We start from the raw sequence: 23,609 nt of genomic DNA, 5'->3' as shown, positions 1-23,609 counted from the left end.
TGTGTGTGTGTGTGTGTGTGTGTGTGTGTGTGTGTGTGTGTGTGTCTCAGGCCAAAGTTTCTCCAGGGCTGAGCGTGTGTGTGTGTGTGTGTGTGTGTGTGTGTGTCTCAGGCCAAAGTTTCTCCAGGGCTGAGCGTGTGTGTGTGTGTGTGTGTGTGTGTGTGTGTGTCTGTCTGTCTGTCTGTCTGTCTGTCTGTCTGTCTGTCTGTCTCTGTCTCTCAGGTCAAGGTTTCTCCAGGGCTGAGTGTGTGTGTGTGTGTGTGTGTGTGTGTGTGTGTGTGTGTGTGTGTGTAAACCAGAGATCAACATCAGGTATCTCCCTCAATCACTCTCCACTTTCATTTTTGAGATAGGGTCTTTCACCAAATTCGCTGTGTGGCTAGCCCAGCTGGACAGTAAGCCCTGGGGGTCCCCTTGTCCCTACCTCCTCAGCATTGGGACTGTGGGTGTACTGCCTTGCTCAGCTTGTTGTGAGAGGACATGGGTTTGGTCCCCAGCAGCCTCCTGAAATCCATCTTCCCAGGATTGAGGGTTTGTGAAAGGCTTCTGGGAGAGGAGTGGGGAGGGGGGCGGGAGGAGACTGGAGAAGATGGTTCTGTGCAGGGCCCCAGGGGAGACCTGTGATCTGCTCCCCTGCAGGGGTTCAGAGACAAAGTTGCATCCTCTTCCTGCAGTACTTAGCCCTGCAGAGGGCATCATTTCGGGCAGAGCTCCTAGCTTTGGTGCTGTGGGCTTTTACCCTCTTCTGGGATGGGCTGAGGTGTGATGGCAGGTGTTCAGCTCCAGCCTCAGGACACAAGATGCCGGCCACACCTTGCAGCGCCCAGGTGCAGAACCAGACTAGCCCGGGGAGGCCTCCAGAGCTGGCCACACTTGGAATGGAAAGTACCTCAATTCCCTCACTTCGTTCCGACCTCCCCTTCAGCTTGTTCATGCCTCCCTGTGCTGGCCTGGCCACCCGGCTCCCACTGTCCACAGTGCCTGAATCCACCCAGACCCTCAATTCTAACTCAGGTTTTTAGACAGAGATCTGCAGACACTCACTCCTGTTAACACATGCCTCCAAGGCTAGTCACAGATCAGAGAAAAGTGATCACGTAAATGTGTTAAGATGCCATCTATAATCCTAGTCCTCAAGAGGCAGAGGCAGGAGGATGACTACAAGTTCAAGTGTGGCCTCCTCTACAAAGAGACTTCCAAGCTAGCCAGGGTAACATAGTGAGATCCTTCTTGTCTTTAAACAAAACAGCAGACAACCGTCAGCGTGGGATTGGGGACATGCCCAGGGATAGATGCTTGCCCGCCTCCCACAGGGCACAGGGCTTTATCTCTAGCTCACAAAGCTTAGCTAAAATGTGCGGAGAATTTCAGCATGTTAATAGTGGGCCACTGAACATGGCTTTATATGATGTGTGGCGTCTTACCCTCCTGAGCAGGAAGCCAACCCATCAGGCCAGCCTGGTCCTTGTCGCTGTTGACATTTGTATTCAGCTGACGATGGACAGGACCTGCAAGGCACACCTGTCACTCAGGTCTCTGTAGATTTGTGCCCAGGTTCTGTTTCCTTTCCTGCCTCCTTTCTTGTTCCTCCATGTGGGTCCCAGCCTCACATCTCAGACAAACCCCTTGCATCCAAGCCCTTGACTGAAGGTCAGCCTCTGTGCCTTTTCTCACACGTGATAGAAAGTGAGAGTGTGTCCCACGGTGCAGCCAGCAGGGCATGCCTCACAGGTACACTCAGTGCCTGGCCTGGCTCTCGACACGTGGCAAGTACCTAAGTATGAACCCTTCTTCTTAGCTGTCCCTTCTTCTTTCTCCCCCTGGTCCTCTGCCCTGCCTCCTGAAGCTTCCGTTAGTCTTAGCTGTGGAGAATCTTAAGCTTGGGAATGGTCACAAGCACACTGTCAAAAACACAGCAGGACAGGTTTGTGTTTGTCCAGCATAAGAGTTTATTGAATAACATTTGCAAGCTACGTCAATTTCCTGGGTGTGAGGATACTTAAGCCACTGGCTGATACTTTAGGACTTGGAGACGAGGGTGGGAGTGAGTGTGTGGGGGTCTTGTTTGCTCATTCCTCTTGGTGAGATCCACTTGGACAGTGCAAGGACTGTCATCCTTGCCACACTGTGCATCCAGTGACACATCAAACATCATCACAATGAGACAGCGAGACCTTAGGAGGCTCCCCAAGAAACTGTGGGGAGCCCTGTGGAGACTGTGAGTCAGCTCGGTGTCCTCTTGATGGACGGACGCCTGGCTGAGGCTGGCAATGCAAAGGCGGATCTTTCCAGCTTTTCCCTGGTTGCTGCATTTCTGAAATGCCGCAAGCTAATAAACTGCATTCCTCGTGGCCTCTGGGAGTAGTTCTCTCCTACTGTGGGTCCTGGGGATCAAACTCAGGTCATCATGCTTGGTGGCAAGCACCTTGAACCACTGAGTATCCTGTGGTCTTCATACTTGGTCATCAGGCTTGGAGGCAAATGCCGTTACCTGCTGAGCCATCTCGCTGGCCCAGGTGCCCCCCACTCTGTGTGATCCAGGCGAGGCAGGTGCGTCATTTGCTGGCCTAATATGTCTGTAAGTTCATGGGTCTTTTAGCTATGCTACGATTTTGTGTATGCCCATGTGTGTGCCTGTGTGTGTAGATGTGCACATGTGTGTGCCTGTGTATGGAGGTGTGCACATGTGTGCCTGTTTGTGTGGAGGTGTGCACGTGTGTGTGCCTGTGTATGGAGGTGTGCACGTGTGTGTGCCTGTTTGTGTGTAGGTGTGCACGTGTGTGTGCCTGTTTGTGTGTAGGTGTGCATGTGTGTGTGCCTGTGTATGGAGGTGTGCACGTGTGTGCCTGTTTGTGTGGAGGTGTGCACGTGTATGCTTGTTTGTTGAAGTCAGGACAACCACAGGTACCACCTACCTTGTCTTTTTTTTTCTTTTTTCTACACAAAGTTTTTCTTTGGCCTGGAGCTCACCAAGTAGGCTAGCCTGGGCAGCCAGCAAGCCCCAGAGATCTGTCTATCCTTGTCTCCTTGGTGCTAAGATTATAAGCACACACCTCAGCTTTTACATGGGCTCTGGGGAATTGAGCTCAGGTCCTGGTGCTCGCGAGACAAGCACTTTGCCTACTGATCCATCTCTTTAGCTCTCCGAGGTGGTTTCGGTACACCCACATGTCATGTGTTGCTGACTTAATTTGATTACTTGGTAGGTGGTAATATTTTATTTGCGTAAGTCACTTGCTTGTCAGTCTGTGCCTCGTGATTAGGGCTGGACAGACCAAGAGTGCTGACATGCAAAAGTAAGGTTTTGAGAGCGTTCTCCACAGCCTTGGTTCATCTCTGAACAGTGCGAGCTTCTGTCTTTGAGGGTAAGATGCAGCCTGAGGAGGGCGACTTGTATGGAGGTCCTCAGGGCAGGGAACAGCCTGCCTTCCACAGGCATGGTGTTGCTTGCTTCCATCTAGTTCTGCTCCACTCCCCTTTTGGTCTCTGGGTTTTGGAATCTTAAAACGGTGGTCTGTGGTTCTTTTCTTCTTAAGGCTGGAAAGATGACGCGATGGGGAAGCTGTCACTGTTGACCAGTTGATGCCCTGAGTGTTCGTGAGGAGTCTGAGGTTACCTTGCTCTATTTCTGTCTCAAGCTGGAGGCTGGAGGAAATGTAGCAACCAGGGGAAGTCTGGAAAGATCCGCCTTTGCACCACCAGCCTCAGTCAGGGGTCCATCAAGAGGACACCGAGCTGACTCAGAATCTCCACAGGGCTCCCCACGGTTTCTTGAGGACCTCCTGAGGTCTCGCTGTCTCACTGTGATGATGTTCGATGTGTCACTGGGTGCAGGTGTGGCTCAGTCCTTGCACTGTCCAGATGGACCTCACCAAGTGGGGGATGAGTGGACAGCACCCCCTCCTCTAGTCTCCAAGTCTACAGCACCAGCCAGGGTCTCTGTGAGGTGGGAGGAGGTGTCCAGAGTCTTTCCTTAGTCAGTGTGGGTGACCACCCTGGGATTTGAGACTGGGCTTCCAAGGGGCTCAGAGCAGGACCTGTGGGCAGAGGCCAGGGAATTGGGAAGCCAATCCATTTCTGGTGACACTTGCAAGTTTGAAAAAAGCTTTCTTTCAGTCTTTATTCCTTAATTCTTTCACATACATACACATACATATTCATTTTACGTGTGTGTGTGTGTGTGTGTGTGTGTGTGTGTGTGTGTGTGTGTAGATCAGAGGACAATTTGCAGAAGTCAGTTCTCTCCTACTGTGTGGGTCCTGGGGATCGTTCTCAGGTCATCATCTTGGTGGCAAGCACCTTAAGCCACTGAGCCATTTCGAGGCCCTTCAGAGCCTTTAACGTACTTACATACATACATACATACATACTTACATACATACATACTTACATACATACATACTTACATACATACATACAACATGTTGCTTATTCCACTACCGAGCCCTTTTGGCCACTGGCCTTCTACGAATGAGGTAGGCTTCGGAACCTTGATAAGTTTCAAACCCATCTCCTTGCAGACAGGCTCTTGGAGCCCTGATCGTGAATGGCTGCTACTTGTTCCCTGCCTATAACAGCACAGCCTTCTGGTTGCTGTGCAGGATGCCCCACGTCCTCCACGTTTGCCTGGTGGGCTTCCTTAGTGGGCAGCCTGCCAGTCCTGGGGTGGACGGGAAGGCCGTGGGTGGCCCCAGATCATTTTGCGGTAGGAGGTGTTGCGGCTTTTCATCTGTTTTTCCACCTTTCTCCCAAACGACTTAATTTTGGTCTTCCTGGATGTATAGGGCCTCAAGAAAGTGGTTTATAAAAAGCATCGTGCTTCTCTGACTTCATCGGCTCGTCTCGGGGACGCCAGGACCATTTGGGTCCTTGTTGGAAGAGCAGTGCGTTTCCTAACACTGAGGTGGGCAGCTCCAGGCGCCTGGTGACTTGACCCTGCAGGGCCAACTTCATCTCAGGACTTTGATCTTCCTCCTGGGCCTCCCTGCGGCCTGGAGTGTGCATGCTGGGCTGGCTCCAGGTCCGTGGGCCAAGTGCCCCTCTCTCCTGACTCACGAGGCTCTACCCACATGACATCATGCTAGCCTGTGCATGCTCTGTTCACTCTGAGTTTCTCTCTTGTTGCCATGTTCTCTCCCCCCTCTTCCTCCCCCCCCCCCCCAATCATGTCCAGCAAAGTGAAGGTGTGGAGGGCAGGGAGGAGGAGGGAGTACCTGGCAACGATTTTTGCCATCCAGTGTTCTCCCTGTATTCCAGGCATCTAACTGAGTGGCCAGAAGCCTGCAGGCTGAGGCCCCGCCCACCTCTGGCCCCACAGCCACCTGTCCCCTCTCCTCACTTTGACCTTCCACACATCTGTTCCCTCTGTCTGTCAGAAACACTTGGCTGTATTGTATTGACTCAGTTCATTCTTCTCTGGCCTGGCTGGGGTGTCCCCGGGAACGCCCTTGCCTCGGAAGTCTTATACTTCTCTTTTGCTCCTTCAGAGATCTTCCCTTCTGGAGGGTTCCTCAGCGGTTTGGTCATCCAGTTTGTGTGTTGCTGTCCTTGCCGCTGGTCCTCAGAACACATTCTGCCTGCCGTCGTCCCTCCAGCTCTCAGCTCTGGCAGAGGGACGAGAGTCGAGGTGTCCTCTGATGGTGACTGGTTGCTGTAACTAGGGACCACACATTTAATGGCTTCAAGTACAAATTCTAGGGTTGAGGAGATGGGTAACGTCCTTGCTGCCTAAGTATAAGGACCTGAGTCTGGATGCTCATCACACACATGAAAGCTGGGAGCTGCTGGGCACAGTGGAGACACCTTTAACCCCAGCATTTGGGGGGAGGTGTAGAGGCAGGTGGAGCTCTGAATTTGAGGCTAGCCTGGTCTACACAGGGAGACCTTGTTTTTGTTTGTTTTAAGGCAGAGCACAGTGATGTGAATCTAGAACCCTGGTGTTGGAGGGCAGAGACATGTGGATCCTGGGGCTCTTGCTGGCTAGCTGGTCTGGTCAACCCTGAGCATGAGGGCTCCGGCCCCACAGAGAGACCTTATCTCAGAAACTGAGATGGCGAATTATAGAGGAAGACCCGGATGTCAGCACTGGACTCCTAGGGCCCCCTCAGTTCCTGGCCTTTCCTGGCTTTCCCGGAAGTGTCCTTTCCTGGTTGGATGTGCCCTGCCAACAGTCCCATCATGCTGACATCTGACTCCCCACCTTCTCCTTTTACTCATGATGACTCTGTGGTGACTTGGACCATCCTGAAGAACTGCCTCAGTTCAGGTGTCCCTCATATTGTCTCTTTGGACCCTTTGGCCATCTAAGATAGCACACACAGGTCCTGGCCTCCACTCAGGACTTCTGAGGGCGTATTGTTCTGTTGGCCTCTCAACTCAAGTTCATTTTCTTTTGTTTGGTGGTGGAGACATTCCATCCAGGGCCTGATGCATCCTCACCTGTCACCTCCTGTGACCTGTGATGTGATGTGATTCCCGGCTGGCATTGTCCAAGTGAAGATTGCCCAGAATGTTTCCCTGTGCCAGCCTGAAGTACTTGCCCAGCAAGCACCCTGATCCCTAGTCTTCTCCACTGCTAAGTTGGGAGATAGATCTCCTACCTGCATCACAGGAGGCAGAGAGGTTAGGTGGCAGGTGCCTGGCCTCAGCCCTGAAACAGGCCTCTTGGAGAGACTTTGGGGAATTCCAAGGGCAATGCATTCTCTCCAATTTGAACAACGTGTGCCTGCTCCCTACAGGTGGTGGGCTGGACCTGAGGGTCCCTGCAGGTGGTGGGCTGAGTCTGAGGGTCCCTGCAGGTGGTGGGCTGAGTCTGAGGGTCCCTGCATGTGGTGGGCTGAGTCTGAGGGTCCCTGCATGTGGTGGGCTGAGTCTGAGGGTCCCTGCAGGTGGTGAGCTGAGTTGAGGGCTCCTGGGGGAGTTCCAACTGGGTCTTGGACTGTGATATTGGGAACCCTCCCCTCAATTCTGAAGCTTGAATTTAGGGCCTGGTGTCTGTTAAGTAAGCATTTTATTACTGAGCTATACCCCCATCTCTCTCTCTCTGTCTCTCTCTCTCTCTCTCTCTCTCTCTCTCTCTCTCATTTTTATTTTGAGGCAGAGTCTAGCCAGATTGCCCAGGCTGGCCTTGAATTTGTAATTGTCCTGGTAGTTGGACTTTTATGTCTACACTTTGCCTGACTGAGAATATGTTTAAATTAATCACGTCACTTCAGATTTTATGGCTGTCGCCTAGATCCTCGCTCCCATCCAGCTCCCAGTAGCTGCACAGTGACACAGACACTGGCCATCTTCAGCTGAAGCTAGGATGTCTTGTAGGGATTCCAAGGTCCTCCTGGGCTCTCAAGACACTGGTTGCTTTACCCCTTGGCAGGGGTCAAATAAGGCGTGTTCCCCAAGACTGCGTTCTGGGTTCTGAAACATGCCTTCACTTGCAGTTGAGTGCCCTCAGATTTTCCAGAGGCCCCCTGGGGTCTTTTTTTTTAAATCTTTGGTGGTCTCCATGTGAGGAAATGTGGCCATCCCCAGGGGAGTGGTTGAAGGCCCCTGGGGACTGCGGACTAGAAATAGCTTGTGTGTAGTCAGAAGTCCCAGACAGGACTCTCCACCCTCCCACATTGGATTTAAAATATCCACTTTCCATGGTGGTAGAACTTTCCAGGTGTGTGTGTGTGTGTGTGTGTGTGTGTGTGTGTGTGTGTGTGTGTGTTACTTCCCCTCCAGGGTTAGGTTTCTGCTGTTCACAGGTTTCCTTGGGAGGAGGTGCCCTGGACCCTGCAGCCTGTAGTCCACAGTCAGGTGGTTAATTATTAACATCCCAATGCCAGCATCAGGGTCAGGCCAGGTTCACGCCTTACAGAGCAGGACTCTGAGGAAACCTGGGTTTCTGGAGGGGAGAAGGTGACCTTCCGTGTCTCGATGCTGTTTCTGTGTGTGTGTGTGTGTGTGTGTGTGTGTGTGTGTGTGTGTGTGTATGTGTTATGTGTGTGAAAGTGTGAGTGTGTGTATGAGTGTGGTATGCGGTGTGTGTATGTGTGGTATGTGTGTGAAAGTGTGAGTGTGTGTGTGAGTGTGGTATGTGGTGTGTGTATGTGTGTGTGAAAGTGTGTATCTGTGTCCTGAAAAATATCCTCAAGACTGTTTTGTTTTGTATTGAAACATTTTAAATTTTATTTGTTTTTATTTTGTGTGTGTTATGTTTTGCCTGCATGTTTCTGTGTCCACTGCATGCATTATTTTTGTCTACACTATATGCATGCAGTGCCCACAGAGGCAGGAAGAGGGCATTGGATCCCCTGGAACTGGAGTTACAGATGGTTGTGAAACACCCTGTAGGTGCTGGGAACCGAACCCCACGTCCTCTACAAGAGCAGCAAGTGTTCATAACCACTGAGCCTCTGCTCCAGCCCCTGCACTTGGATTTTTGAGATAGGGTCTCTTACTGCTCTGGAACTGGACAGGTAGGCTGGACTAGGCTGGCTGGGCTGTGAGCCCAGGGATGGCCTGTCCTCTACCTCCGAGTGCTGGGATCACAGGCATGTGCCAGCATGTGCCAGCATGTCTGGCTCCTGTACATGGGACCTGGGCATGGGACTCAGGTCCTCATGTTTGTGTAATGAACACTACCAACCAAGCCATCTCGCCAGCCCTTGCTATTCCTTGAAGAGGAATTAGTGGTGGCAACAGTCAGGGACTCATGCCCTGAAATCTGCTCCATATCTCTCCTGAGCTTGGCAGACAGGGCCACACTATGCTTGTCCGTGTAGGGGAAAGTGAGTCCTGTCACTCTCTGGTTTTCCGAAAAAGACCACAAGAATGTGGGAATGTGTTGTCCCAGACAGTCAAGTTTGTTTGTTTGTTTTTTAATGATTTATTTATTTATTTAATGTGCACTGATATTTTGTCTGTATATACTATATAAGGATGTCGGATCCCTTGGGATTGGAGTTACACAGTTGTGAACTGCCGTGTGGGTGCAGAGAGTTGAACCCTGGTCCTCCACAAGAGCAGCCCGTGCCCCTAACCACTGAGCCATCTCTCCAGCCCTGACAGCCAGGGTTTTGAGAGCCGTATGTTTTCAGAATTGAGATCTGGAAGGCTCCCTTCCATCCTCTAGACTAGAGTGTACACAAGCAGACTTCCTGTGTGTGTGAGGGGGGCTGCAAACTCTAGGAAGAAGGTGTACTGCAGGCTGCTGTCCAGTGCATTGCACACCCTCACCCTTGAGCTTTTGTCATTTAAAAAAGATAGTGTAGCTTAGTGCAGCTCTGAGCTCTCAGCAGAGAAGCGTCTTTTTGCAGTAGATGGTGATTTACACAGAGACCCACAACTGGCTATGATTTAGAGAGAAAGAGACAACGGGATGGGACATCTCTATCACACACACACACACACACACACACACACACACACACACACACACACACATGACTCAGGGGTCATTCATTGCAGAGTGTAAGAGCCAGAGGTGGTGGACGACTACAAACATTGGTTTCTGGGCACAGCGGGGCAGTAGCACATCTGATTCACAGCGGGCGTGACAGTGTGCACAAGATCTGTTCAAGCACAAGCCAGAAAAAAAATTACAGTATGGAGAGGAGAGGGGCGCACAAAGTCCCAACGCTAGCTGGATTTGTGTGTGAGAGTGACAGAGTGCGTGTGCGCATGTGTTTGGAGGCCAGAGTTTGAAGTCAGATAGCATCTTCAGGAAGGCAGTCCACCTTATTATTTGAGGCAGCATTTCTCACTGAACCTGGGGCTCACCAATTTAGCTAGGTTGGCTGCTAACCGAAGCCCAGGGTCCTCCTGTCCGCCTGCCACGCAGCGCCACACCCAGTGTGTTAGATAGGGACTGGGGATTTGAACCTAGGTCCTCACACTTTCACTGCGAGCGCTTTGATGGCTGAGCTACCTGCCTGTTGTTTATGTCTTTCACATTTGTTTGTTAGTTTGCAGAGGACAGCTTGCCCCCCCCCTCCCCCGGCTCTGCCGTGTGGATTCTGGGGTGGAACTCCAGGCATCAGGCTTAGCAGCAAGCACCTTTAACCCCTGTCTTGCCCGTCTGAGTTCTATTTACCTTTGCCAGCTAATGCAACTGGACCTCTTTTTTGTGTGTGTCCACTGGCTGTTTGGCCATCTTTGGAGACCAGTCTATCAAAATTGGCTACATTTGTCCTCTGAGGCAGTGACATGCTAGCTTTGCTGTGTGAGCGTGGATCCTGCCTGCCTTCCACTGTCTTGACCAGCTTGAGCAAGAAGGAATTACTCTTGATTTTGGTCGAGCCTTTGATGTCTGAGCCATCTCCAGTCCTACTGCTGATTTTGTGAAATCCACTAACTCTTACGGAGGTGCTTTTCTCTTTAGTTTCTCCGGTGCACACTTGAGGTTTAGTCTTACCTTTTTCCGTCAGGTTGTGTCCCCAGATGTTCACACGTCACACATTCTGTGTGCACTCCTTTTGGTCAGTGCCTGTCTTCCCTTACCACCAGGTAGGTCTGTGTGGTTCTTTGAGCAGCCATGGAGCACACGCTTGCCTTGGACATCCTGTGGTGTTTTAATCAGTCCCCTTGCGAGACAGTTTTCAGTTTTTCTGTAATGGGAATTCTGAGTGTTGTCTGGGTTATCTTTCTCTGGAACTGACCATCCTCTGTAAGTGGCTTAAAAGGAGAGCCATTCTGCTTGGGAATTGGGATGTGCTCAGCCAGGCAGTTCTTCTGCTCCAGGACCCTCTGTGGTTACCGATGAAGATAGGAGCTGGGAGGCCCAAGCTGACACCTCACCTAGGGATGGCTTGGTCTCTTCCTTCCTCGCTGTGGTAGTTTGAACATGGGATGTCTGTTGTAGACTCTCAGATTTGAAGCCGTGGTCCCCAGCTGGTGATGCTGTCTGGGGAGGGAATGGAATTTTAGGAGATGCAGCCATGCTGAGGAAGTACATCACTGGGGGTGGCCTTGGAGGGTTTATTGATACCATGTCTTCTCTGACATGGTGGATTGATTGATTCTACCCTCTGGAGCCATAGCTAAAATCAATTATTTTTTGCTTAGGTTGTTTTTGGTTTTGATGTTCATCATAGCAACAAAAAAGTACTTAATCCACTTCCTTTGCAGACTCTTCAGCTGAACAGTCTCTTTCTCCCTCCTCAGAGAGTGTTTTAGTTGGGGTTGCTATTGCTGTGATGAAACACCATGACCAAAAGCAAGTTGAAGAGGAATAGGTTTATTTGGCCTACACTTCCATATCACTGTTTGTTGTGGAATAGAATAATTGTTTAACTATGTAAAGATGTGTTGCATTTGTTTAACTATGTAAAGATGTGTTGCTGTTTCACTTTGCCTGCCTAAGGCACCTGATTGGTCTAATAAAAAGCTGAATGGCCAGTAGCTAGGAGAGGAGGGATAGGTGGGGCTGGAGGACAGAGAGAAAAGTGGGTGCCAGCCAGCCAGGGACCAGCAGCCAGACACAAAGGGAGCAGGAAACAGGATGGACAGTACATTATGTAAATGAGGTAAACAAACCTCGGGGCAGCACCTAGATGAATAGAAATGGATTAGTTGAAGTTTCACAAAGACAGCTAGAAACAAGCCTAAGCTAAGGCCCATCATTCATAATTAATAATAAGTCTCTGTCATGATTTGGGGGCTGGCAATTCAAAAGAGCCTGCTACAGCTTCATCATTGAAAGGAGTCAGGATAGGAACTCAAACAGGGCAGCATCCTGGAGGCAGAAGCTGATGCAGAGGCATGGAGGGTGCTGCTTACTGGCTTGCCCCCCATGGTTTGCTCAGCCTGCTTTCTTGTAGAACCCAGGACCATCAGCCCTACAGACTTGTCTACAGCCTGATCTTATGGAGGTGTTTTCTTAAATGAAGTTCCCTCCTCATATGACCTTAGCTTGTGTCAAGGTGTCATGAAACTATCCAGCACAGGACAGCCCCCACCCCAACACACACACACACACACACACACACACACACACACACACACACACAGACAGACACACACACACACTCAGTGCAATCAGGCTTGCTGACTCCGTGATTTGATTCCCAGGAGGCAAATCAAGAGGCCACTCAGATTCTCAAGGGCTGGCCCAGACTGGACCTTGCCCCCACAGGGACCTGTTGGTACAGCAGGTCACACAGTTGGTCTAGACATCAAAGACAGAGACCGGCCTCCTTTGCTATATGAGGGAATGGGTCCTGGATGCAGACACGAGGAGCTGGTGGTGGTCATATTTAGAGAGTCTTGCACAACTGTGAGCGGCTTTGCACGTGTGTAAAGTCCACAGTTGAGAGTCTTTGCATGGGTGGAGGCCTTCCTGTTGGAGATTCTTCTGGGGCCTCAGAGCAGTCTCACCCTAGGACTCCCAGAGAATTTACCAGTCCTGCCGTAACGGGTACAGTGTGTACCTCAGGAACATTGGAGTTGTGTACAGTGTGTACCTCAGGAACATTGGAGTTGTGTACAGTGTGCACCTCAGGAGCATTGGAATTGTGTACAGTGTATACCTCAGGAACATTGGAATTGTGTACAGTGTGTACCTCAGGAACATTGGAATTGTGTTCAGTGTGTACCACAGGAACATTGGAATTGTGTACAGTGTGTACCTCAGGAACATTGGAGTTGTGTACAGTGTGCACCTCAGGAGCATTGGAATTGTGTACAGTGTGTACCTCAGGAACATTGGAATTGTGTACAGTGTGTACCTCAGGAACATTGGAATTGTGTACAGTGTGTACCTCAGGAACATTGGAATTGTATACAGTGTGCACCTCGGGAACATTGGAATTGTGTACAGTGTGTACCTAAGGAACGTTGGAATTGTGTACAGTGTGCACCTCAGGAACATTGGAATTGTGTACCTGGTCTTCACTTGGCTCTTCCTAGTTGCCAACCAAGACGACACTGCCCTCATTTTCCCTAGGAGGACGCCAAGGCTCAGGATGAACTGGTGCTACCCCTGTCCCACACAGTGCAGGCACCACACAGGGCCTAACAGGTCCTGTCCCTTCCTCCCTCCCTCCCTCCCTCCCTCCCTGCTGAGATGTGACCTGGGGGTCGGGAGACGGGGGGCAAAGCTTAGAGATAGAGGTTCTTGGATTAGCTTTCCTGTGCCACAGCCCAGTTCCACCATGTATGAGGCTTGCCCCGAGACAACGACAACATGTCCCCATGCCCACATGTGTGACATCTGCTGCCTGGGACTCATTGCAGAGATCAGGCTCACAGCAGTCCTGCGTCAGCCTCCCCAGTGCTGGGATTGTGGGCGTGTGGCACCATGCCCGACTTGGGAGTGACATCTTAACATGACTGAGGGCTGGGGGAAGTTCAGAGTGCCGGCTTGGAAAGCACCCAGGCTCCAGGAGTGGAGAAGGTAAATGGATGTGTGTGCATCTGTTCCTTGGGGCCCCAGCTCCTCTGCTCACCTGGCCTGCGTGGCAACCGGTGTCTTCTGGGTAAATCAGAATGTCCCAGAGGCCCATCCCCCTCTCTCTGTTGTGTGACCAGTGTTCCTTTGCAATCCAGTGTCCCACTCAGGTGGGAACACGCTGTTGAGTGTGTCCCTGCTGTCCCGTGGTCCCAACTCCGTTCTGGTGAGGTGTCTCTACATCTTCACCCCACTCCTGTCGCCGCAGATGAGGTGTGGCTCTTCCTTGCATGCCTGAGATAAACTGTAAACTCTGATGGGTGTGGGGCGTGGCTGCCTTCATGGTGATCTGGGAATGAGTCACTTCTGGCCTCAGCGTCCTGGCCTTTAATGAAAGAAGTCTTAGCATCCACGGGCAGGGTAGGCCCCTGTGAAGGCTTGCTGTGTCCCCCGGTCCAGCATCTGCTCCCGTCTTCCCGCACGTCGGATCTCCTGGCAGCGTCACCACCCGAGTCTCTCATCTCGTGCTTGGAGCAGATGTCCCGAGTTGTCTCGGAGTGACATCTTTCTGCTTCCATCTGCTGACAGTCTGGCTAGTGAGCTGCTTCATTGGCAGCCCCGAGAGTTCTCCAGAGTTAGGGAAGCCATCAGGCAAATCGGAGATGAAGCCAGCCAGATTTCCCTATGTGTGGCTTTGAAAGCCATGTAAGAGGTTCTCCTAACAAGTTTTGGAGTCACCTCTAAAGGGGCATCAGGGTAGAAGTAAGTGGGTCCTGAACACTAGGTCATTATTATTGTCAACTTGGACATCCAAGTCAAACTTAGGGTCTTTCAAACCCTGTGTGGCCCTAATAAGGCTTCCTTGCCTCCGTGATAAGTAACTGAGAGGACAGACTTCTGCAGGTCTGGAGAGACTTTGGCCTGGCCCCCAAGGGGCAACAGAGGCTCTTACCCAGTGGCTAATTTACTGGTTTTAGATCAGAACTTGAAGCATCTTAGTCTGTTTCTGCTGTTGTAACAAATTGCCCGATACTGGGAAACTTACAAGAACAGAAATTCATGTCATAGTTCTGGAGGCTGGAGGTCAAGGCGCTGGTGGGATCTGTGTCCCACAAATGTGACTATGGCACCATGTCACTCTGTCCTCACACAGGGAAAGGGAGAAAGTTCAAAGGGCTCAAACACTCTCCCTCTATACTTTTCCCAAGAGCTAGTTCATTCACGAGGACAGCGCCTTCATTGCCTGGCCGCCTCAGAAAGTTCCCGCCTCTTAATGTTGTCAGGCTGTGGATTAGCTTGGGAAGGGGTGTGGTGTCCTGGCTGAAGTAATGATGTAATTCAACGTTTTCTAAATCAGGTGTAGGGAAACCACCCCCACCTCCACACCTACCTATGGTCCCCATGATGTTGCCCATGTCTGGAGTGACCACCATTCCCAAGCCTGTGCATGTGACTTGCCTAAGCCGCCTAGGTTCTCTGTGCCTAGACTTTTGGCTGGAGGCATGAGAAGAGGAAGAAATGGCTTAGAGCATTCCTTTCGTGATTTTGATCCTTGCGACTTCTGGTGTCCTCATACTTGCCCTGGAACTAGCTCTCTGAGTCTGTTTGCGTCCATGTTTGGTCTCTGGGTGGCTATTGAACTCCCAGAGAAATGCTAATGGGTTCTGAGGGAAGAGACATTGAAAACACTGGCTACGGATCTAGGTGCCCAGCATAGCATAGGAGTGCTAGCATTTTAGTTGACCACTGAAGGGCTCAGAATGTTGAAACTGAGCCTTGATAGCTAAAAATCCACAAGAGCTGATATGAATGAAAGGGTGGGATGGTACTCATCTACCCACCCATCATCCTCCACATACCTACACATCCATCCACCCCTATCCATCAATCCATCCATTGATCTCACCATCCTCTCTGTTCGCCGATCCTTCCATCTACCTCTCTCCTTCATCCATCTGTCACCCACCCCTCCACATGTTATCTATCCGTCATCTATCTCTATCAATTTGTCTATCATTCACCTATCTATCTACCTGTTCATCTACACATCCACTTACCTATGCATGAATTCATCAATCCACCCACTCACCCACCCATCTGCTCACCCAGTCACCCACTCACCCATCATCTATCTATCACCCTATCCATTTCTCATCTGTCCACCTACTTACCTACCTACCTCCCAACCCACCCATCTTGCCTCTATTAATCTGCTCACTTAACCTATCCATCTATGTATCTACCCATCCATCTTCTATCCATAAATCCATCCACTGCTCCAACTCTCAACCAGCTAGTCAGCCATCTTCCACCTCTCATAGGGTGAATTACGGCTTTACCCTGCATGGAGTTCTTGGTGTGGTGCCAGGCACATGGTGAATGACCTCCTGGGCATCGCCTTCTGCCCCAGCAGCTTTCAGGCTGTATAGTTACTGCCTCTCCTGTGTCTTGCTAGGGTCCCCTGACATCTGGTAGAGTGAGATGGCCTGTGCCAGCTTCCCCTAGCTGGTAAGCTGCTGGCTGTCAGGGTGGCTGAACTGTGACTTGCCTAATCTCAAACTGTGTCTCTCTCCTCTTTCCAGGGAGTCGGACCTCTTCTTGCTGGACAGCCGTACCCTCTGGGCTTCTGAGGAGGGCTGGCTGGTGTTTGACATTACAGCCACCAGCAACCACTGGGTGGTCAACCCACGGCACAACCTGGGCCTGCAGCTCTCCGTGGAGACCCTGGATGGTGAGTCCCAGACACCAACACCTCTAGTCCCAGCTGGTGCTCCGCCCCCATCTCAACCAGGCTTTCAAGACTAGTTCTTTTCTGAACCCAGCGTATCTTCTCGTATCACAAGAAGATCGGGAGCTGGGCGAGCTGGGACAGAGATGGCCTCACTGCTCACAGTTATCCTGCATCAGCTGGGTTTGCAGTTATGTTGCACATGTAGACTCTCAGGTCCACACAGACTGCTGTGTGAGAACTGCACAAGGCTAGAGCCCTGAGCTGGCATAACACACGCAGCGCAGCAGAGCACACCAGACAGGTTTTTCAGCTTGTTGACCTTGGCACTCCTGGCATCCTGGGCAGTGGAGCATGGTTGCTGGCATCCCCGATCTTCTAAGCATTGGGTTCTGGTAGTACCATCCCCAAATGTCTTCCAACATTGCCAGATGTACTCTGTGGGATGATATTGAAGCAGTGAAGTCACGTTGGTGGTCTGAGTTGCAAATTCCTGGAGAAGCCATCGTTAGCTGGTCTTTCCTGGCATGTCTCACTCCCTGTCATGTGTGTGTCTGTGTGTGTGGATGAGCACATGCGTGAAGGTGACCTCAGAGGCCAGAAGAGGGCATCGGATCCCCTGGGATTGGAGTTACAGGTGGTGTAGAGGTGAATGATATGGGTGCTGAGAAGTGAACTTGGGTCTTCTGCAAGAGCAGGAAGTGTTCTTAGTCATGAGCCATCTTTCCAGCTCCCTTTCCACCAGTTCTTATTAGTATTATTGTTTTTGTTTATTTCTTTGTTCTTTGAGACAGGGTTTCTTTGTGTAGCCTTGGCTGAAGCATGCACCACCACTGCCCTGACACCTTTTTACCAATTTTAAGGGAGAAAGGAAAACACATTGTTTTTTCATTCATTTTGGAATAGGAAGTTATCATTCTTCCATAGTCAGCATGATGGAAATGTGTCACAGTAAATAGTTCCCCCCCATTTCCTTCCCCCAGATTCTGAGTTCTACTTTCCAAAGATAACTCCTCCTTAGCACTCATGGGCACCTTTACAGGGATGATGTCTGGGTACTTAAGAGCTTAGGTATAGATTCTGATTTCTGTTTTGCTTTTTATACAAATGATTGTCTGATTTTCTTTGAAACTGCCAGCTTCCAATGACATGGAGAATTATTTATTAATTATGAAAGCTTGTTCCCAACTAGGCTCTTATAATTTAATTAACCTTTTTTTTTTTATCAGTCTGTGTTCTTCCACATGACTTTTTACCTCTCTTCCATTCTGTATGTCTGACTCCTCCCTTGTCTCCATGGCATCTCGCTCATGCCTAGATTCCCACCCCTGAGTTTCTCTCTCTCCCAAAAGTCCCGCCTAACCTCTTTTCTGCTTAGCTATTGGCTGTTCAGCTTTTTATTAAACCAATCAGAAGGCACCTTAGCCAAGACACATCTTCACAGTGTACAAAAAGATTACCCCACAACATGACGGTGTGTGCCTTAGTTACTTTCCTGTTCCTGTGATCAAAGTGACTTATAGACAAAAGGGTTTCTTTTGGCTTAGAATTCCTGAGGGTTAGAGTCCATGATGGTGAGGACGGCATGACGGCAGGTCGTAGACACACGGTGACAGGAACAGAAGCAGAGAGCGCACATCTTCAAACAGAAAACACAAAGCAGCAAGCCAGAAGTGGGAGGGGTATTTTACTCTCAATGCCCGCCTCCAGTGACACACTTCCTCCAGCAAGGCTGCAGCCACTAAACCTCCCCAAACAGCGCCACCCACCGGGGACCAAGTGTTGAAATGCCAAAGACTATGGGGACATTTCTAGTTCAAACCATCGCAGTGTTCAGGTGACAACTTGTCTTGGAGATTGGTCCCATCTTCTACTGAAGAGCTTTCTAATTCACTTTAAGGTGGGTTTGATGTTGTCTCCAACGTGCAGGTGGTAAGGGAGTGTTGGCCATGTGGTTGTTAGAAGATTTCATGAGTTGGTATGGGGGGGGGATTTAAAATTATGTCTCAGTGGGAACACGGAGAGGTGAGGACACCACTAAGACTGAGTTGAGTCCTTAAGCCCCATATGGTGGAAGGAGAGAAATCCATGTAAGTTGTCCTCTGACCTCCACACATGTATGGTGGCATCTCTGTGCTTCCTGGAGGGTTTCCCAGGACACCTCTCAAAATGTAGATTCAAAGTGAATAGGTGTGGGTGGGGTACAGGGAAGCCTGTTTTTCCAGACACCCTCCCCTGCTCCCCAGGCTGCTGGTCCCTGGACCACACTGTGGATGAGCAGGACTTAGATGTGACCTGGATAAACTGACTGTCACTACCACTGTGTGGGCGGATATTCTCCACTCTGTGGCTCTCGTAAATAGGACAACCGTGAGGAACCTGGCTGCAGTCCTTCTCTGCTGAGTGGGTCATGTCTGAACTTGACCCTGCCTGTGGTCCATGTCTTCAACCCGCCCAGTTTAGAGACCTCCCAGATGCCCCCAGCAGTGTGGTGGGTGCCTGCTGCCCCTCCCTCAAGGTTCGGCTCTCACACCTGCCCTTCCTTACTAATGACCCGCAGGACGGCGGCGCCTTGTGTTTAGTAAAGCTTCTCTTCTCCGGAGAGAGACGTGGCGTTTCCCACAGGTGCTGTCTGCAGTCTTTGCTTTCTCCTTTGTGTTGTGTGTATGTTGGTGTGTTCTCGAGTGTGTGTGTGTCTGTGTGTGTGTGTGTGTGTGTGTTTGTGTGTGTGTGTCTGTGTGTCTGTGTGTGTGTGTGTGTGTGTGTGTGTGTGTGTGTGTGTGTGTGTGTGTATGTAGGTCAGAGGACAACTGGAAGAAGTCAGTCCTCTCTTGCCGTGTGGGTTGCAGGGATCAAACTCAGGTGGCCAGGCTTGGTGGCAAGCACCCTTACCCACTGGGCCATCATGCCTTCTCACCCTCTGGCTTTTTCTTTACGAGGTTCTGGGGGATCAAAGTCAGGTCCTCATGCTTTCGAGGCAAGCCTTCCCTGACGAGCCACTCCCCAGGCCTGCTGCCTCCTCTCACCCTCTGCCCACAGCTCTGATGATCCTGTTCTCTTTGGTTCTGACTCTTTGCAGCTTAGTTTGGTTTTCTTTGCCCTTGTGGCCCCAGACAGGAGTGGACACGATCACTTTCTCCTGCGTGGTTCTGGGCTTTGCTTCTTCCCTTCTGTCAGAGGCCCTGGCTTTAGTCTGGGATTGGAGGCCCTAGCTAGAACCTTGAGGATGACTGAAGGACAGTCTGGCTTAGACATCCCTTTTCTTTTTCTGCAGACCGATGCAGAGAACTGGGACAATCCTGATCTTCCCACACCTTCTAGAACATTCTTTCATCTGAGCTTCAGAAAGCTCATCTAAGTTCAAGGCTGTGCGGAGATCACAGTGTTTGGGGGGCCACTCTCTGCTTTCTGCACTGTTCCCTGATCCCCTTTCTCCCATTCTCCATCAGCTTTCCCTGCCCCTGAGACTTACAAGGGCCTCTAGAAAGTTCTGGAGTCTCACCTTCTATATCAGGGGCTGGTAAATGACACCCTGATGACCACTTTCAGCTTGAAGCTTGTTTTTGTCACTTCTGGCCTTTTCTTCTTCTTCTGTATATGTGAATGTGTATATGTGCATAGGTGTGGGTATGCATGGGTGGGTGTGCATGGATACATATGCACATGTGTGTGTGGAGGTCAGAGGTCTAGATCAGCTCTCTTCCTCTATCATTATCCACTGATTGGCTAGACAGGCTGCCCAGTGAACTCTAGGGATCCACCTGTCTCCATTCTCCCGAGCCCCAGTGCTGGCATTACCCATGCATGCAGCCATGCTAGTCTTTTTGCATGGATCCTGGGGATCCAGTCACATCCTGAGGTTACCTGGTGAGCACTTCACCCATGGAGCCATCTTCCCAGCCTGAATTTTCATATTTTTGAATAGTTTCCAACAAACCAGAAGAAAACTCCGGTTGGCGCGAGAAATGCTATGGGTAGTCACTTCATTGTCCACAAGTGTGTCTGGTGGCACCAGTCACGCCCGCCTGTTCCTGTGGTCCACAGCAGCTTTTGAGTTTCAATCACAGAGTTGAATAGCTGTGGCAGACACCCGATAACCTGCCGGGCTGGGTGTGTTGGCTCTTTTGAGGACAATCACTTCTGGGGAAGTTGATGGCATTGGCCCTGCACCAGCCGATCTCAGCCCGTGTCCCCTGGAGAGCCACAGGTGCCCCTCAAAGGGAAGGGTTCACGGTCTGTTAAGTATGAGGAATGCCAGCTGAATAAACCAAGCAGGCTTCTCTTGAGGACTTACCAGAGACCATTTTGCCAAGTGTCCCTGGTTAATCTCAGGGTGAGGGTTTCGCACGGAGGAATCCAGAGTGTTTCTTTTGCAACAGAATAATTCCGCTCTTAAAAGGCCTGGTAGGACATATGGAAGACAAGAGAAAAATGAAGTACAGAGGTCAAGATGAACTTGATTTCCCTCTTCAGAATGGCTGCTTCTTTGGGTTTGGGACACCTGTTGGGACTTCCAGCTTGACTCAGTGGGTCCTGAGTGTCTGTGTCCTGCCAGTCCTACTGATGCATGTGGCTGAAGTGTGCTTTTCCCCTTAGGTGGCTTGTGCTCACCAGCCAGGCCTCCTCTCTCCGCTCCTTTCCCAGAACTGTGACAGGTCTCAGCAGGCTTTGAGGTAGAGCAGTCTGGTGCATACAACTCAGTCTCAAGAGCCAGGTGGCCCCCGCTGGAATGCCAGCCCTGCTGTTCCCTCGTTTGGTGACTAGGGCAAGTTATCAAAGAACACCCTCTTCTGGAAGATGGCTGAGAGCAGCTCCTGTTCCCAGGGTATCTGTAGCAGCCCAGTGTGCTTCCATAGTGGGTGATGTGGCGGCGACCAGGCAGGAGGGACTCTTGGCTCAGGCTGGACCTGCCTCCTGGGTAAGGCCCAGAAGGGAAGGCGTGCCTGCCCACTGTGCAGGAAGGCCTTTCATTGGTCCCCTGGGCAGGAAGGACTACCCACAGACCATCCAGACAGATACGCACGAGGCCACTGGCTGTGTGGATGAGGACCTCCGAGGATGTGCTACAGGACAGGGTGACGGGCACTTCTTAGCCCAAGGCCAAGTCTTCCCCATCTGGTGGTCTCCAGTAAGAGAGGTCCTTTAGAGTCACCTGAGCACACAGGCCCCATCCATCCTCACCCATGGCAAGTCCCTGAGGGTGTCTCATAGCTGTGTTCTTGGGCATCTTGGCGCCTGGGTAGGTAACAACAGCCCTATGAGCCTCTCACACCCCATGTCGGGGACACTGCTTATTTAGAGAGCTGGGTAGCGGACAGACTCCGCTCTTGCTACCACGTGGGTGCAAGGCTCACGGGGCCCACTGGGGAGTCAGTGTGACGAGCAACTACTGTGTGCTGGGCCTTTAACTGGCAGCGGAGTCCCCCACGCCCACCCCGGGGACCTGGACTAACTCAGGTTGCCTCGATGTTTTGGACAGCTCTTGCTGAGGCCAGGCTCAGGGTGGCACCAGGGCAGAAAGAGGCAGGGTAGCAATCCTCACCCTGACTCTCAATGGTTCATCAAGACCACCAAACCTCGAGGCTGCGCCACCTGGCTGGAGGAGACGTGCCTGGTGGCGGCCAGACTTTGGAGCTGGCTGCCCGTCAGGCCTCAGTTTCCCAGCTCGGGGACATCTGCTTCCATCCTAATGTGCTGTTCTTTCTGGAAGCCTGATGTTGTTTCTCCTGACGTCAGCTCCTACAGGATGGCAAATTGCAGAGTCCTCAGGCATGCTCACTGCTCACTTCCCCCATCTGGCCCCGAGGGAGGTCCCAGGTCAGAGGTGCCCTTCCCAGACCACCCAGGCAGTGTCCAAAGTCTGCCTCTGTCCCTCGGTGTTCCAGCTGCAGGCCCCTGCTAGTCACCAGAACAGCACAGCTGGGTTCTGGGAGCGAGTGTGTGGTGTGGGATGGAAGTCAACATCCTCTGGATACCTAGGCTCCCAGAAGACAGGCAGACAGCCCTGGGGAGGGAGGGAGGGAGGGAGGGAGGGAGGGAGGGAGGGAGGGAGGGAGGGAGGGAGGGAGGGATGCTGTGGGGGTGAAGGCTGGTGACTCTGCTTTTCATACAGAGACCACAGGAGAGGTGTTGGGTCCCCTGTGCAAACCCCGTGGCCTGCTTTCCCCATCCCGGGGCCAGCCACTAGGCTGGTGCTGGGCGTGGGGGTGGGAGGTGGGGCGGAAGAGGAGGAAGGAGAGGAGGGATACCCAAGCAGGCTCCTGTGGCTCTGATTGAGTTGGTGCCATTCCAGGCTCTGGTTCTCCTGTGGTCCCTGGGGTTCCATTGCTGCTCCTCAGGTCGCTGTTGGGTGGTTGCCGCATCCCATCCAGCCTCTTAGAATCTCCATTCCTTCATGATCTCCATGGATATGCTAACATTACCTCCTCCGTAGGCAGCTGGGAGGAAGAGGAGGTGAGTTCTTGGGAAATGCCCAGCGCTGGGCAGCCCTGCCTCGGTGCTCCTGAATGGTAGAGGTCTGTATTACTGTTGATTTACTTAACTCTCACGGTCACCATTCCCGGAGAGCACAGCTGAGGCAGAGAAACCTGGGGGATTAAGTCACCTGACTCTCAGTGCTGAACTTGGAACTCAGACTTGTGTCCCCCGATTCTTCACTGGAAATACCTTGTAGGAATGTGGGTACCAATGACCGGGCGGGGGAGGGGATGGGGGTGAGAGGTGCTGTGCTGAGGCCCAGCTGGGCCAATCAGACAGAAGCCCGGGCCCCTGTACACCCGGCCACCCTCCTCCCTCCTCTTCCCTGGGGTAAAGAGAGAAGGGGTTCCCTGTGGGGCCTACAGGAAGAGCATGTCTGCACATGGCATGGCCTGCACCCCACTTTTTATGTCTGTGTTGGCATAAATAATCCTGAATGGAATGAAAAATAGACGTTTTCTCTGCAGGGGGTGGTGGTTTACATCTGCGGTAGCAGCAAATGGGAGGCTAAAGCAGGTGGATTGCCACAAGTTTGACATTAGACTGAGTTACATAGTTCCAGGCCACCCTGAGCTACGGATTGAGACTCTGACTCAGATAGAAAACCAAACAAAAATGTTTCTTTTCATGACCTCACACTCGGGCTTATGCTTGAGAGACAGAACGGCTCACAGACCCCTCAGTGTCCTGATTGATGTCCTGGCCCATGGCACAGTGGAGCCACACTGTCCCCTCCCCTAGTCCCATGCCCGTGTGCGAGAAGCCGCTCTGCTCCAGTAGCCTGTTGGTCCACACTGGTTGGAAGCTTACGTAGTCACCCCCCAACAGACAGCCTGAAGAGGTAGATTTGCTCTCGTGCAACCCACAGCCTCTCCCAGGGAGGTGCACAGACAGGGTTCTCACACTGAAGGAGAGAGACAGAGGCCGAGTGGACAAGTTCTTGTTTTGTGGGGAGTGCTCAGAAGGGCTTCCTGTGGTCCGCAAACGGACACGCCTACTTTCCCAAGTTTCCCAAGAAGAGCTGCTCAGGCTAGA

At 51.5% G+C, this 23,609-nt stretch overlaps 1 protein-coding gene across 1 annotated transcript in view; it reads left to right on the top strand.

Annotated features, from left to right (window-relative positions):
- Bmp7 (bone morphogenetic protein 7) overlaps positions 1-23,609 on the top strand; it is a 78,363-nt gene that overhangs the window by 35,009 nt on the left and 19,745 nt on the right. The window contains exon 3 of the mRNA XM_042276890.2: positions 15,952-16,100. Within this exon, the coding sequence (XP_042132824.1) occupies positions 15,952-16,100 (149 nt within the window). The remainder of the gene's footprint in view (positions 1-15,951; positions 16,101-23,609) is intronic.

Source organism: Peromyscus maniculatus, chromosome 4 (assembly GCF_049852395.1).
Source record: "Peromyscus maniculatus bairdii isolate BWxNUB_F1_BW_parent chromosome 4, HU_Pman_BW_mat_3.1, whole genome shotgun sequence".
Lineage (NCBI taxonomy): Eukaryota > Metazoa > Chordata > Mammalia > Rodentia > Cricetidae > Peromyscus > Peromyscus maniculatus.
Note: the sequence above shows the minus strand (reverse complement) of the source record. Positions and strands in the feature narration are given on the sequence as shown.